The sequence below is a fragment of the Manduca sexta genome, unplaced genomic scaffold (assembly GCF_014839805.1).
Source record: "Manduca sexta isolate Smith_Timp_Sample1 unplaced genomic scaffold, JHU_Msex_v1.0 HiC_scaffold_2845, whole genome shotgun sequence".
NCBI lineage: Eukaryota > Metazoa > Arthropoda > Insecta > Lepidoptera > Sphingidae > Manduca > Manduca sexta.
Window position 1 is genome coordinate 1 of NW_023593851.1, and position 15,383 is coordinate 15,383.

Below are 15,383 nucleotides of genomic sequence, written 5' to 3' on the forward strand. Positions count from 1 at the left end.
TGGAGGGCGAGCCTATTACCACCCTGGACTTAAATCCCAGACTCCAGGCTGATACTGAGCAGAAAAACCCAATATTACTTCGCCCAACCCGGGATTCGAACTCGGGACCCCAAAGCGCTGTTGTACCGAGCACGCAATACAACTACGCCACCGAGGCAATCATGGGTTTTGAACACTAATAAATTAAAACAAAAATGATTTTCTCTTAAAGCTGTCTGACCAATAAAATCACGTATCTTCCAATTTATTGACAATAATGACCAGTAATAGAATACAAAACAGTACCTTCTGGTGGATCGATGTTAAGGCACTCCGCGTGGAAGGAAGTGGGACAGTACTCGCAGCAGATTAGGGACCTCCGAGAGCGCAAATGAAACACCACCCTGTATTCACGTGACACGGCACTTTGCCCGGCCTGAAAATTTTAACGATTTAACACAGTCAGAATGACTATAATTCATGATTTCATAATTAATGTAGAAAAATGGCATAAATTTATTTACAGAAAAAAATTGCTTTTACAAATTCTATAATAAAGATAGTTTGATTACATGAAAGGGATTTTGCATATAAATTTCAAAATATGTTAGGTGCAATACTTCGTGGGTCATGCATTGCCTGTCATTCAATCCATGTTAATATTTGTTCACTACATTTCTTGCAATATTTTATAATTTACATTTGCAAAGCAATTATGTTTTATCATAATTTAATAATCATGGCTCCAGCTTATTTCCAACTATTACTTTCTATGAGTACAATAGACAGATTTATTAAACACACATTGTCATGTAAAAGACATGTCATTTCAAGAACACTTTTTAATTAAACTTTTCCAGGGATTACATCGCATTTTATGTAATACTATGAAATGTTCAATAATATAAATAAAATAACCACTAATTGAACATGACTGTATGAAAAACTACTTTTCAATTGATCTTGAGATAGACTTTTAATAATAGCACACTTATGCCACTGGTCATTTTGCCTTAATTAAAATAATACGATAATCGTTAATTACCTATGCTCGTAGTGCCTCGGGCAGATAATGTGCGACGCAGTCAATATTTGCGTTCCAGCTGGTATGCATTTCGTAAACGAATGGTATGTGGCAGGGCATCTCACGCATTTGGCTAATTTGTCACCACTAAACCTTGTCTTGCATCCTCTTGGATCATCTGACACACAAGTGTGACAAACATGCCTTGGACAAGTCAATGCTTCAAAGTGTTCACTGATCTTCTTGTTATTTCTAGAAGGCTCTCCAGCATTAAATTGTGTCTGAGGCCAATGTTCCAAACAATCTAAATGATAGAACTTATGACAGTGAGCCACATGACACCGCTGGCGCATTATGGACTCCTTTTTGGAAACGGCAGACTTACAAACGAAACATACCGGAACGTCGTACTTTTGGCAATTATTACATTTGAAATCTGAAAAGTCTAACACTTCTGTGGTCCTTAACTTTAGCTTTACATCAACTATTTCACATTTGCCAGGCACTGTATCACGCCAATCCACTTCTTCATCACTGGAGTAGGAATAGTTTTCTGGAGGTTCCAGGTTGTCTAACATTTCCTTCATTTTAATGGATAACTGAGCTTCTAATACATCAGCATCCACTGTACGAGATTCAGGCTCAAAATCATCAATGTTTTCTTCAGAAAGATCCTGGATTTTATCATCACTATGATTATCTGTATCCTCTAAACCTTTAGGCCGCCTACCAGCTTTCTTCTTTTCTTTCGACCTCTAGAAGGCACAGGAACATCGATAACTTCAGTTTGTTTTTAACACAGTCAACATGAAACATACCATAACAACTTTTGCATTTGACCAAGTTGCCCGTTCTCTCGCAAATATCGCACACTTTTTCTCTGACTAAACCTTTAAAAATATTCGGTTTAACTGTTGTTAATTCAGAGAAATACAATTCAACTTCATCAACATTGTCCTCAAAAGTTTGATCTACATATTCCACGCCTTCATTAGTACACACAGCCATTGGTTTTGCGCTTCACTATTTGGGCTATCAACAATTTCGCTTTTTATCTCCTGTATCTTTTTGTTATCTCAAAACTTTCTATTTCAGCCTCTATATCAAAATAATCTTCGTTGTAGTATTGTTTTACAGTACTTCTCTGAGGTTTATTTTTCGGAACTACGTCGAAAAATCAGTAATATCTCTAGGAACTTTTTTTTTCTTTACCCTTTTAGGTGGTGCGATTACTAATCTGTCATCTTGTAAACCTTTAACTAAACCCAACTGTTCTATTTCATCAGTCTTTTTTAATTCATGCTTAACATTCTCTTCATAAAGCCAAGTCTTAAATAAGTAACTGGTAATTTCATCCTGAGTCAACTGAGGGTTTTCCTCTATTAATGCATCTTGTCTTAATTCTAAATACTTAATAAATTCTGGATCTTCTACACTCTTTCCTGGTTTTTTATCTACTTTTATTTTTTGTTTTCGTTTTGATAGAACCATATCACTGTCTTCAGAACTGACAGACGCATTGTCAGCTTCAACGTCGTCTTGGTCAATATCCACGTTATTATCTTTAATGCTTTCAGGTTTTTCTTTCAGTAGTAGTTTACTATGTATTAAAGGTATATCACTTGCCTCAGAATCCATTGAGGCTGTATCAATATCAAGTTCTTTTTCATGGTTGACTCTATGCTCTTTTCTTCTTCAATACCTTTGGTATCGCTTACAGGTTCCGATAGAAAAGGCATGCTGTGCTCTAATGCTAATGTGTTTGAAGTACTGTCGCTTTTTTCTAATTCTGTTGAACTATTTTCCATATTCGCAACCGTGTCAATCCCCATTGAAATATTATCATTATTTAAAATAGTAACTGATTGTGGAATTTCCACTTCGTTATTATTCACTACTATATTGTCAATATTGATTGGGGGTACTTCTTTCGTAGTTTTTTCCTCTGAAATTTGGTTCTCTATTACAACTACAGGCATGTTAGAAGTAATTTCATGAAATATCTCACTATTAATTGAAACAATTCTTTCTGAATGTCGTTTTCTTTCATAACTATCCATACCTTTATATCTTTCAAGAGGTTTTTTAGTTTTACGATTAGAACTTTTCTTTCTTACAGGCTCGTCCAGACCTTTGACAAAATTTGAATGATCTATATTATCAGACTTCTTTAGATCTGTTTTTGTACTCTGTTCATATAACCAACTTTTATGTAAATAAGCAACAATTTCATCATAACTAAGTTCTGGATGCTCATCGATTAAAGCATCACGGCTGGTTTCCAAGTATTTAATAAATTCTGGATCCTCGAATTTGTGAGCTTTTGATTCTTTATTACGTTTCAATTGCAGTCTGTGTCTGGTTTTACTAACTAATGTTAGGCTATCTTCTGAACTAACCGACGCAGTATCAAAATCCCCATCCTTAAAATCAGAATCAGATTCGTGATATCCATTTTCATTAATATGGTTGGAGATTGTAGTAATTTTATTGGCAAGATGCTCTTCATTACTATTGGCATCTATTTCACTTAAATTGTCATTAAGATGACTACTTTTAATATTCAAATTACTTAAATTTACATCATAATTATCTATAATATGTTGCTTTTCTAAAGAACTTTTACTAATATCAATGGAGACCTCTGATTTATTACTTATTGCATTGTTAACGCCATTCTTATCTTCCAAAGTGGTATAAACTTCATGGTCATTTTGATTGATTAAATCTGAAACAGAATCTTCATTTTTATTAGGAAATTCTGCAACTGTATCATTATCAGAGGAAGTATTTACTGTGCTTTCTTGATCTGACTGGCTGTCTTCGGAAATTAATATGTTTTCCTTTGCTTTGTTTCCATCTTCATGAAAAGATTTATTAAAATTAATATAACTTTGAAAACTTACATCATTATTATCAGAAGTAGTAATTTTATGTGCTTCTATCATCAAACTTTCACCGACTACGCCATTTTGAATCGAGTCTTCTAATTCAGCCACAGTTATAAAAGTATCATTCGTACTTGTGTCTTTCTCGATACTGTCTTTAATAGATTTTTCATCGTGGTCTCTTTCGCTGTTATTAGAAGTGTGCGTCATTTCTTTAATATCATCCTCGTCAATGCTCAGTTCAGAAATGGAATTTTCCATATTATTTGAATGTATGGTAGAACCTAAATTGAATTCAGTACCCAGTTGTAAACTTAAACTATGTATTGATTCTTTCTTTCCACTTCCTTGATTTCCATTCATATTCATCATGTCAATATCTACTTTATTTGAAATGTCAGTATATGTACTATCAATACTGTCGTCAGTATAATTAAAATCTTTATTATGATCAACATGTTTTCACCTGATTGTAATTGATCTATATTGCATGATTGAAGACTCATTATGCTGTCATCAGAACTAGTACTAAAACAACCATTACTATTTTTATCGTTTTTTTCCGCCGTGCTGTTGTATACAACTGAAGAATCAGTTTGACTTTGAGAATCAATATCAGAAGTCTCTGTTTCAGTACTCTTTTCTGTGGAGAAACAACTATCTTGAGTATCTGAAGTAGAATCTACATCCATGTTAGTAATTTCACTAAATGGAGCGTTAATTGTTTCATTTAAGGATGCATTGTCTATTTCAGAGTCTGTTATAGAATTTCTTTCACTGCCAAGTACAATTTCATTAGCAATTACAGAGCCTGTTTCTAAAATATCATCTTCATATTTTACATCAATATGTTTTTTTCTTTGTCGTCTTCTAGGGATTCAAGTTTTGCTGAAACTATGTTAGTATCATTTACATCATTTTCATTTACTATAGAGTTATTTACATCAACGCCCACATCATTTGGCACAAACTTGCTATAATCATGTTCATTTTGGAACGGTAATAAGTTTTGAGATTCATATGTAGATCTTCTCAGACTGTAATGCTTTGAGAAATCTTTGGAAGACACTGTTTTCTTCTTTTACTGTTCTCTTGTTTACTCATACTTTTATTGTCTCTCATAGAAATGGAAGGCTTCGTGTAAGTTTTTTCTGGAGTTTTAGATTTCGCTTTCTGTAGCCATCTATCCATATGGGACTGTCTCTGAATTTTAGTTATACCGGTTTTGGCAGCCATATTGTCGAGACACGCTGTTACTACTTCAGACACATCTAGCGATTTGTTTCTCATTTTATTTCGAGACCTATCACTGTCGTCAGTTTTACCGTCATCTTCTGAAAACAAAGTGTCGTAAAGGCTCTCGCTTAAAGAGACGTCACTGTCAGTTCTAGTAATTTTACCACTTTTTTGAGTTTTTGGTGTAGTTTTTGAGATCTGGCTTTTTCTAGCATGTCATTGAGTATATCAATCCTTAATCGCTTTGGCTCTTTGAATAAAGTTTCTGCTTCATGCACAGACATGTTCCATAATGATTGTTTCTTTTCAGATATGAAAAATGCAGCATACAGTCTCGGATCTCTTTTCTTATCCTGAAAATGTACAATTTATTTACTTGTGTATAAATAATGGTAAAACCTCGAGAAATATTCAAATGCTAATGCAAATTACTCAGATATAGAAATGAATAAGTGATGTGCACATACCTCTGGAGTAAACTTTTCTCTTGCAGATTCAAACTCAGCGAGTCCCATGAATTTCTTTAGCATATTGTCTACGATCCAGCCGCGACGTCCGTTATCGCCGAAAAATGTTACATGTATTATATCTCTCTCAATGCGTCCAAACACTAAAACATAAACTTATGCTTTTATCCTATTTATACACAAAATTGTTCAAATTAATAAATCATGATGAAAACATTACCATCTTACCAATAATCATACTTAATTGCTGTTTTAACCAAACAAATGTCAGTAACTGTTGTGTATTACTTAAATAATTTTAGAGTCAAAAACAGGACTTAAATTATATTAAATCAATCATATTATGGGAATGCATAATATATTATTAGTAGTAAATACCCAAACTACAATAATTTATGAGAAACTAAAAGATTCTGAAACAGTTTTTATGAAAACAGTTTTCTATTTCTTTGATGTTTAATGTGGTGTTTACTTCATAACAATTGAATGAAAAAAATCCTTGACATAAAAATAGACCACATATTCATAGAAAACTATCAGATTGCTATATACTATATATTTTATATATTATGCTTGTTGTTTACAGATTAAAATACACAAAGTCTTGTGAATTAATACTTATTGTATAATACAAATAAATTGTATTACATGAAATTATAGATAATTTAACTTACACTTCTTTTTAACAAATATACCATTAGAAGGGTCTCGAGTAACTATACATGGCCAAAATGGGTATGTTCCCATACGGGCCCATGCAAGGTCCCCAACTTGGTACAAACATTTAGCCTCTAACTCAAACAAGTCATTTTTGATAAAACCTTTTCTTTATTTTCCTTTTTCTTCTTCTTATTATCAAAATCTAATGCTTTTACCACTGACAAATTGTCAATATGCCCATTAGGATGCTTTCCCTTTGAACTCATGTTGAATTTCTCCGAGGACCTTTCCAATATATTACTTATATGGCTATTACTTGATTTCTGTGCACTTTTTGTTGGTGAAAATATATTCTTTATTAACATTACAGTCTCCTCAGGATCTCTGTTTTGTATTAAATCTTTCCTTATATATATTTTGGGAAGTTTTTTTCCAGGAGAAGGTTTAAATGTCTCCTCAGACCCAAATCTACTTAATGATATGTTCTCTTGATAAATGTTCTCAATTTGACTGTCCAAATATAGTTCCATAGGTGGTTTTTTTGGCGATTCCAAACTGATTGGTGAGTTTGATGCATGCATCTTATATACTGGAGATTGGACTTTAACAGGTGACTTTTCCGGTACTGAACTTTTCAATACCTCCAGCATGATTTTTCTAGAATCACTGAATTCAGATTCAGTTTTAAGCCGTCTCGCCCTACCGTATCTACTTGTACTGGTACCCTCCCCATTGGAGACCGGGGATGTGACTCTAGCTCTTTTTGGATTTTAGCCGAAGTGTTGTCGGGCTGTCAAGTTTTGTAATGTCCTCAGCACTCATATTATCTTCAGAATCGTCCATTATGATGTGTATAAGTTTATTCGCGACCTTTAATACACCTCTGACGTAACTCAGTAAAACATTATACGCCGATTTTAAATTTCCATATATTTTTTAAAATTCAATATTTTCTTCTAGTAAACAAAATGAAATTTGTGGCCTTGATGTCCTATTCACGTATTACGACCATCAAAACCCGTCTTGGTTGGTTTTCTGAAACAAAAGAATCAAAATGAAGTTTCGTTTCTAAAGCCATATAGGTTAATCTCAAATGTAAATAAAAATATAAAAAATTGTCGCATAAAATAAGCTTTATTATGAATTAAATGATAAATTATTGTCTCACGCATGTATTGTGCTAATTTGTGTCGTCAAATAACGCGATTCATAGTCAGCATACCGTGCGATAGGCGGTCCCACTGCCAATCTGCAGACATACTTCAACGAAAACTTAAATTCATTTATTTCACAACACCTACGATGCCTTTGAGAAATAAAACACTAGTTTCGTAAAGAACAAACGTTATAGTTGCATAAAATTTGCTTAAATACCATAGCGCACAAATATCGCAGAAGCAAAGTCTTAATTTCTTACGAAAATGGAACTCACTGTACAATCAGGCACGCGCCATCATCATTTCTTGTATAGTTCCACACATAATTCCACAGTTGATTGCATTTCAGATTATTTTAAAATATGCGGTTGCTATTAATGTCACAATTAAAACAATACACCAGGTTTATTCTTAAATATTTTCAGAATTTCAAAAGAAAATAAAATCAACCACATATAAACGACGCGCACCGTACCGCGAAAACACACGAATAGAGCTCGGTGTATGTGTGTGAAAATGGGTAGCCAATATTTGTGTCTATACACACACATAGGAACGTTCTCACACAGTTCAATGGCTTTGTTTTTATCACTCCGATTGTACACACTCGGCGAACACCTTACCTTTTTGTGCCTAAAGAGCATACAATTTACTATGGAATTTGTGACAGCTGGATTGTACTTGCCCAAAGGCAAAAGAATATTATAAAATTCAAGTAAGGGGTATTAATTATATAAGACTTGGTATTATCTAATAAAATGCTCACTAGACTAGAATATCTCCAGGTACCGGCAGCGTATATTTTTATACAGTACCAAAAGAAGAAGGTTCTCAATACAATGCATATAGTTTCGATAAACCATTATTGCTAAATATCATTATTTTATTCAAATTTGCATTTAGTTCAAAAATTAAATAACCCACATAATCGTACCTCTATAAATCTGAGATTATACCTACATAAATTCTGTCAGGCCCAGTAGATCTTAGTTATTTCCCGTATTATTTTGTTTATGGTAGATTAAATAAGTGCTTGTAAGCCCATATTTATTCTCGAGGATCCGTTCCACGTATTACCTTTATAATAAATATTATTATCATATACCTATTGATTTTTTAGATGCTTATCTTGATAATTAAAACAATTGAGGCCTATAAAATCAAAGGCAGCTAAACGCCATAATGTCGTAAAATGAGTTAACTATGGCGTCATCTAGTTTAATTAGTTGGACACGTTTTAGTGTATTCATTTTACTAACAAATGCAGCTAAGTCCCTAGAAAATTCAGTTCTAAAATCGATATTGGCATCAAAGACAGCTACATGCCAACCAGTAAGAATCAAATACAGCTATGAGTTACGCCTGCCAATCAGAGAGCAAGATTTCGGAGAATCAGCATGGCCGCCGCTATACAATTCATGCGAATGCGTCGTCCAGTTTTTGGCGTTATTCTTGTGTTTGTATTGAATTACGTGACAATTCTTTTGCTAAAATTCGAATTTGGAGAGCCATGGAGGTCCTTGTAACAAGAGCAAGTGCGGGCAAGGCTCGTAAAAGAACAAGAAAACCCCGAGAATTGGAAAGCTAATATTGCTAAGAAGAAAAGGTTAGTGATGTATTACACGTTTTTAGTTCCAAATACCAACTATTAGAATATTATTTTAATACTGCAATAAACAAATACCATATACATACATACAAATTACGCCTGTTTCCCATAGGAAAGAAAATTACCATTTTAATAATCTATTTTGCCAATAATATTCTGCGTCTTAGTCAAGTGTTTTTTTTAGCCGTGGTGACTTCCCGCGTATTCATTTAATAAATCTTATAAACAGACTGGGCGCAGAGAGCGTTATCAAATCTTGTTTTAACAATATTCGAACCAACATAGATGTGCCTAGTCTTGTGAAATACCTGTTATCGACTACCTATCTATTAGGCACATCTATGTTGGTTCGAATATTGTTACATCAAGAGTTGTACGAGTCACGGAGGAGCAATTCCTTGGTGGGATTAAGCACATTGACTCCGTTTGGAATGTTTTTCTGTTGGACGACCAGCTCTTAGCCAGGGGATACCCGCTTGAGGGCTTGCGAGAGGTTTCTCTTTTGCACGCGTATAAACTTATAGCAGTCGCCCCTCTTGTAAACGTGGAGATGGTGCTTTGTTTCGTTGCGTTCAATCATCACCGCCAACTTAGGCCGGTCGTCGATGATTTTTTCAATTAATTTAGCCATTTGTTTATCTTTCTCTATCATCAGGGAAATCAACTTTGGAAATTTGGTTATGACTGATTTGCGAAGAAACGTACGCGCCCGTTTTCCTGATGGTGGGCAGCACTTCCTCGTAAACGAGGCGCATAAACTGTTCTGCTTGCGATTTGTTTGAGCGCGCTAGTAGAGCGTAGATACCGGGTTCTGATACAAAAACCATCTCTTGATGCCAACTTGTTCCATGGACATTTCTATTCATCTGGAACAATTCTATAAGCTTTTTTAACATTCTCATAGGTCTTGGGCTAAGCAAACTCTTTCAGTTAACAATAAATATTATTGTCTTTGGTGATGTACGCCCAACATTTGAAATCACTGCCCTCGTCGCCGAGTTTGGCCAACAGAAATTGAAACGTTGCAAAGATATTATACTCGATGCTCTATTAAAGTACAGTAATTTTTCTATTTTACAGGTACATGCCAAAGAAAGCACCAGAACGAATAATCTGTTTACATAAAAATGAACACCTAAAATGTTCAAGTTTGACAATGACTGATATTATGAATTTCCACAGTTCGTTTTATTCCTCAAGTAAACGTAGTGAGCAAGATGCTTTGATACTGAAGTGCTGTAAAACGCAGAAGGTAAAAAGAAGGCGTCCTACCAAAAGCATAAGATTGGGTAGAGACTTCAATATCAAATATAGCGTTTTCAGAGCTCGCCATGACTGTATTCCTGTTTGCCAAAAAGCGTTTCTGAGTATACTTGGTATAACAAAATACCGAGTAGAGTACGCTTTAAAAAATTTATTTTATACAGGGGAAATTGCCAGAGAACGACGAGGGGGTAATCGTAAGATAAATAAATTTAAAGATCAGAAGGAGTCCATTCGAAATTATATTATGAAACTAAAATGTATCGAATCGCATTATTGTCGATCATCCTCTCAAGAACGCAAATACCTATCTAGTGACTTGAATATAAACAAGCTGTACAAAATGTTTAAAGACGAAAATCCTCAATCTGTTGTAAAACAATCATACTTCCGCCATATTTTTAATAGTGAATTTAATTTAGGTTTCGGTACCCCTAAGACTGATGTCTGCTCAACTTGTATTGAATTGAATGAGAGAATCAATAAAGAAAACGATCGAGTCAAGAAAAATGAGTTAATGACTGCACTGAGAGTGCATAAATTAAGAGCAAAGGCGTTCTTCAAAATGCTGCAGGAGCAAAAGGATGATATGATTACCTTTTCCTTTGATTGCCAGAAAAATTGTCCACTACCTCGAATTCCAGACCAAAGTGCTTACTACAGTCGACAATTTTACTTATATAATTTTACTATTGTGCAAGGATCCTCTAAAGACAAGCTTAATAAAAACACAACCTTTGCATACACCTGGACAGAAAACGAATTTGGTAAAACAGCAAATCAAATAGCATCAGCCGTGTATGATCGATTAAATAAAACTAATTTATCAGGTATCACCATCATACGCTTATTTGCCGACGGATGTGGTGGGCAAAACAAAAATAGCATAATGCTAAGTATGCTGTCTAAATGGTTATTAGAAAATGTCTCTGTCAAACGTATTGAAATAATATTTCCCGTAACAGGGCATAGTTTTATGCCCCCGGACAGATTCTTCGGCAATGTAGAAAGGGTTCTAAAGAAGCGAGAAGTAATCATCCAACCAGGAGAATACTGCGACATCATTTCAAGTAATGCGACGGTCACGAATCTAAGGGATATTATAATGTTAGACTTCAAAAGAGCCACTCAAGAGGTTTTTAAACCGACAGCGAAATGGCCATTCAAAATAACCCAATGCAAAAGATTCATTATAAAAGATCGAAGATCTCAGGAAACACACTTATCCGCGGTGAACAGTTTTATAATTCAGATACAAATAAAGCCTTTAATGTCTGCAAAACTGGCAAAAATACAAGCATGCTTCAACCTACCATCATTTCAACGGGAGTGCCTGTGACGCAGGCAAAAATAACCGATGTTGAGAAATTATTGGCAAAACATTTTGGATTAGAATGGCAAGAAAGAGAAGATTTACAATTTTACTTAGGTATTATTAGAGGGCCATTTGTTGAAGGAAATCAAGATTTAGAAGAAAGTTTTTGTGAAGGAATAGCAGAAGAATCACCAGTCTTAAGAATATAATAAGAATAAAACAATACAAGCAATTATTTCACTTAATGGAAAATTTATTAAAATTTGTCACAAAATAATATAGTTGTTTTTACTTTATCGAACGTATAAGAACATCACTAATCCGAAGAACTTAAAATGGCGGCTGTTATTATCAAACTCAGTTATATCCAGTTACTCCGAATCAAAGACACCTATGTCCGATAGTTGGAATCAAAGACAGCTAAATGCTATTTTATTTCCACTCTATACTCAAATATAAAGGGAGTTTTATTATTTTAAATTCAGATTATTAGTAATATTATCATTTTTTATAAATCTTGATTAAAATATAGAATATTGTAACTACCTGAACAAAGTTATCGATTTTTGTAGCTTCCTGAATATTTGATAGACTTGGATTTAGCTGCCTTTGATTTTATAGGCCTCAATTATAATGATTTTTTAAGTTTATGTGAATATAAGACATTGAAATAAAACTATTTTGCGGATTTTGTCACGATTATTATCTACACAATAATTTTATTTCAAAATCCGCAAAATATTTTCATTTGAATGTAAAGGAACTGTATTCTCATATCGACAACAAATAAAACGTAAGGCTATAGCATAGAGAATAATTATAATGTATATGGGCGACACAAAACAAGATAAGGCAAAAAGACTATAAACACATTAGAGCTTTAAAATAGCGTTTCGCAATATTTCGACGAGCATGTACAAACGGCATAACAACTTTTGTTTTACACAATAACATCGTTACATTTGGTGAAATTCAAATGTTTGTGCTTTGTATTCACAGTCCCATGAGGGTTCCATATCCGTTGTAAATAATTAACTGATAATAATTTTTACTTTAATGGAAAGGAAGCACGAAGCTTCTTGAAAGGAAAGGTCATGTAAATCCTACTTCCTTTTCCTCCTACTTTCCTTTCCTTTTAGGTCCCGAATTTTCCCAAAACACTTGGCAACATTATTTTCTAATTTCTTGCTGTTATTTGTCACCTGTCAATGACAAAACGTAGGTAATGGTTATTTATATTCTCTTTGATGATAGTCGCTAACCTTTGCGGCGACCATTACATTCGTCTTAGTGGATAATCCTAAAACTCATGGTTATCACAACAGTGAGTGGAAGGAAGACGAAAATCCGCAGTATAAACATTTTGTAATAGAATAAATCTATTTCCAGCTAAAATTTGTGTAATTGTTAAGTCAAAAAAGCTCACTGGAAAATCAGGCTATTAGTGGTTTATGGACATTTATTGCAAGTTCGGCAAAAAGGGTTGGCAATACTATTGCCGACTGCTGTCAAGCATCAATTGTCAGTTGTTACTTGTCAAAGTAGATCGCCAGCCATTTGCCATTTGCAGTGCTGTAAATAATCGAAATTATTATCAAAATATAATCTTAAAATTTTATTGTATTATCAAAATAATAAATACATATTCCAATGTCCTCACTGAAAGCAAAAGATAAGTCAGAGCCAGTGGCATATAGCGAAGCAGCTTTAAGAAACAATGCAGTGGTTGTGGAATATTGTAGAACTTCGATGGCTGCGTTGTCAGGTTCTACTGCAGGTAAAATTTTATAGCACATTTCGTATATTAGAACGAATTAGAATAATGTTTGGGAATCACTGCCATGTTGGCTGTAACATATGTCCTGAATACAACAAATTTTTCCTACGTAAAAGTGAAATACATTTATAGGTTAAAAGGGAATGACCAAAGTTGTAGCATTTGTCTTAATTATACCTCTATTATTATAAAAGTATTATATATTCATTTGTTATAATTAGATATATTACTAATAATCTAACATTCTAAACAAAAATGTAAATCAATACTGTATTTTAAATATTGATAATATTTTTTTTCTTAATTTCATATATATTTCGATGCACGATTTTTTAAAAATAATGATTATCTTTATACACAATATGTATACATTATTATTATTATACTATGAAACATTGCAAGATGCCATATTGAATATTTGGTCATAATATTATACTCAATAATTTTATAACATATAATGAAGTATCCAAAATTACAACAGTAATTCTTTTCATTTTCAGGAGTGCTCGGCCTTACCGGTATCTATGGGTTTGCATTCTACGTATTTGCAGTGGTCATCCTTTGGGTGATGTTCATGTTGAAATCAGGTTCCAATTGGAGTAAATATTATGTGTCAAGACAAAGCTTATTGACAAATGGATTCTTCGGAGCTCTATTTACCTATGTACTATTCTGGACATTTATATATGGGATGGTGCATGTATATTAGCTGAAATAAATAATAATTTGTATTTATAAAGGATGAATTTCATCATCAAATATTTTAATGTAATTACCGAATGGAAAGGGTCATGAAATATTACTGAAACAATATTCCATTAAATTTAAATTGTTAGCCATCAATCGTTACTATGAAAATTCATGAAATATTTCATTGTTTGATGAATAAGGAATAGTGGATGAGTTGTGATATAATATTAGTTATTCCTTTATCTGTATTCAAAGTAGATTAAATAATACTTCAAGACAATGTGCATCTTTTAAAGATTTCTGTTACAAATATTTTAAGTTATAGCTGCAAGTAAATTGATGGCGAATTATGTTTTAATGTAATAGCATATTGACTTGGTGAGAGTGGAACAGATTGTTAATAAAAAACTACAAAATGTCAAAATTAATACACATTATAAGAATTTAAAAAAAACACCCAATGGGATAGTTATTTATTAGCGCCAACATTTTATTAGTAATTGCAATGTTATGAATTATTTTTGCCATTAAATGATTATTCACGTAAAGATATAAAATATATTTTAAAAATGTCCTTGGTTGAGTTTGTTACATACCATGGGTTTTTATCGCATGGGGAGACCCAATTCTTATCACCTAGAGCATTGCAGCTCATTTCAGCACAGGAAAAAAAAGCCAAGCACTTTTATTTTTGTCATTTTGCCGCTCTTAAATATGTCGTCCTGTGCGGGCCGCCCCAACCGCTCCTATTAAGCCACTGGGTTGCATATCCTGGTATTAAACCAAAGATTTTGGTCTAAAAATATGTTTCACTCTCACCAAACTGGCATTCATTTTGTCAATGTTAATTTTAAGGCATTTAAACATATTTATTGTGTTATTTGAATAAGAAACCATATCATAAGGTCCTATGTTGATGAGTGACAAAAAATGTGTTTTGTTATGTGAATGGGTTATAATATATTGTTTGAATAACTTTTAGTATTTTTGTTGATAATCACCTTATAAATTACATTAAATAGTATAATTACTTCCTAATTCTGTGTGCTATATTTTTCTAAAGTGAGTATAATAAACTTTAATTTGTGCTTAGTGGAGCTAAAGTCGAATGTATGAAATATTTTGTATCTTTATCGCTATAGAAAGAAAAGAGTATTGTATACACCTTAAAGTCAATATTAAAAGCATAGGCCCAAGAAAATACATAAGTCTGTACAGGGCAGGATTAACCTAATAAGGGGCCCATGGAATGTTTATTAGACAAGAGAAGCTAAAACAACTGTAAAATTTCACATTAACAAACCGCTGCATCACGAGT

General features: G+C 33.3%; 3 protein-coding genes and 1 pseudogene across 3 annotated transcripts; 2 read left to right on the forward strand and 2 right to left on the reverse strand.

The window, feature by feature from the left end:
* Positions 1-223: 223 nt before the first annotated feature.
* Positions 224-7,931, reverse strand: LOC119192495 (annotated as a pseudogene).
* On the reverse strand, positions 2,690-4,716 carry LOC119192496. Its single transcript, XM_037446310.1, has 2 exons — positions 3,910-4,716; positions 2,690-3,731 (listed from the first exon to the last, which is right to left on the reverse strand). Exons 1-2 carry the CDS (start codon positions 4,261-4,263, stop codon positions 3,726-3,728), a joined length of 360 nt encoding a protein of 119 aa, XP_037302207.1. The 5' UTR covers positions 4,264-4,716; the 3' UTR covers positions 2,690-3,725.
* Positions 7,932-8,551: 620 nt separating the features above from the next.
* LOC119192498 lies at positions 8,552-11,743 on the forward strand. The gene is made up of 2 exons (XM_037446312.1): positions 8,552-9,017; positions 10,101-11,743. The coding sequence occupies exon 2, from the start codon at positions 10,105-10,107 to the stop codon at positions 11,620-11,622; it is 1,518 nt and encodes a 505-aa protein (XP_037302209.1). The 5' UTR covers positions 8,552-9,017; positions 10,101-10,104; the 3' UTR covers positions 11,623-11,743.
* A 1,369-nt stretch (positions 11,744-13,112) lies between these two features.
* LOC119192497 (ER membrane protein complex subunit 6-like) lies at positions 13,113-15,041 on the forward strand. Its single transcript, XM_037446311.1, has 2 exons — positions 13,113-13,375; positions 13,876-15,041. The coding sequence occupies exons 1-2, from the start codon at positions 13,249-13,251 to the stop codon at positions 14,082-14,084; spliced, it is 336 nt and encodes a 111-aa protein (XP_037302208.1). The 5' UTR covers positions 13,113-13,248; the 3' UTR covers positions 14,085-15,041.
* The last annotated feature ends 342 nt before the right edge of the window (positions 15,042-15,383 follow it).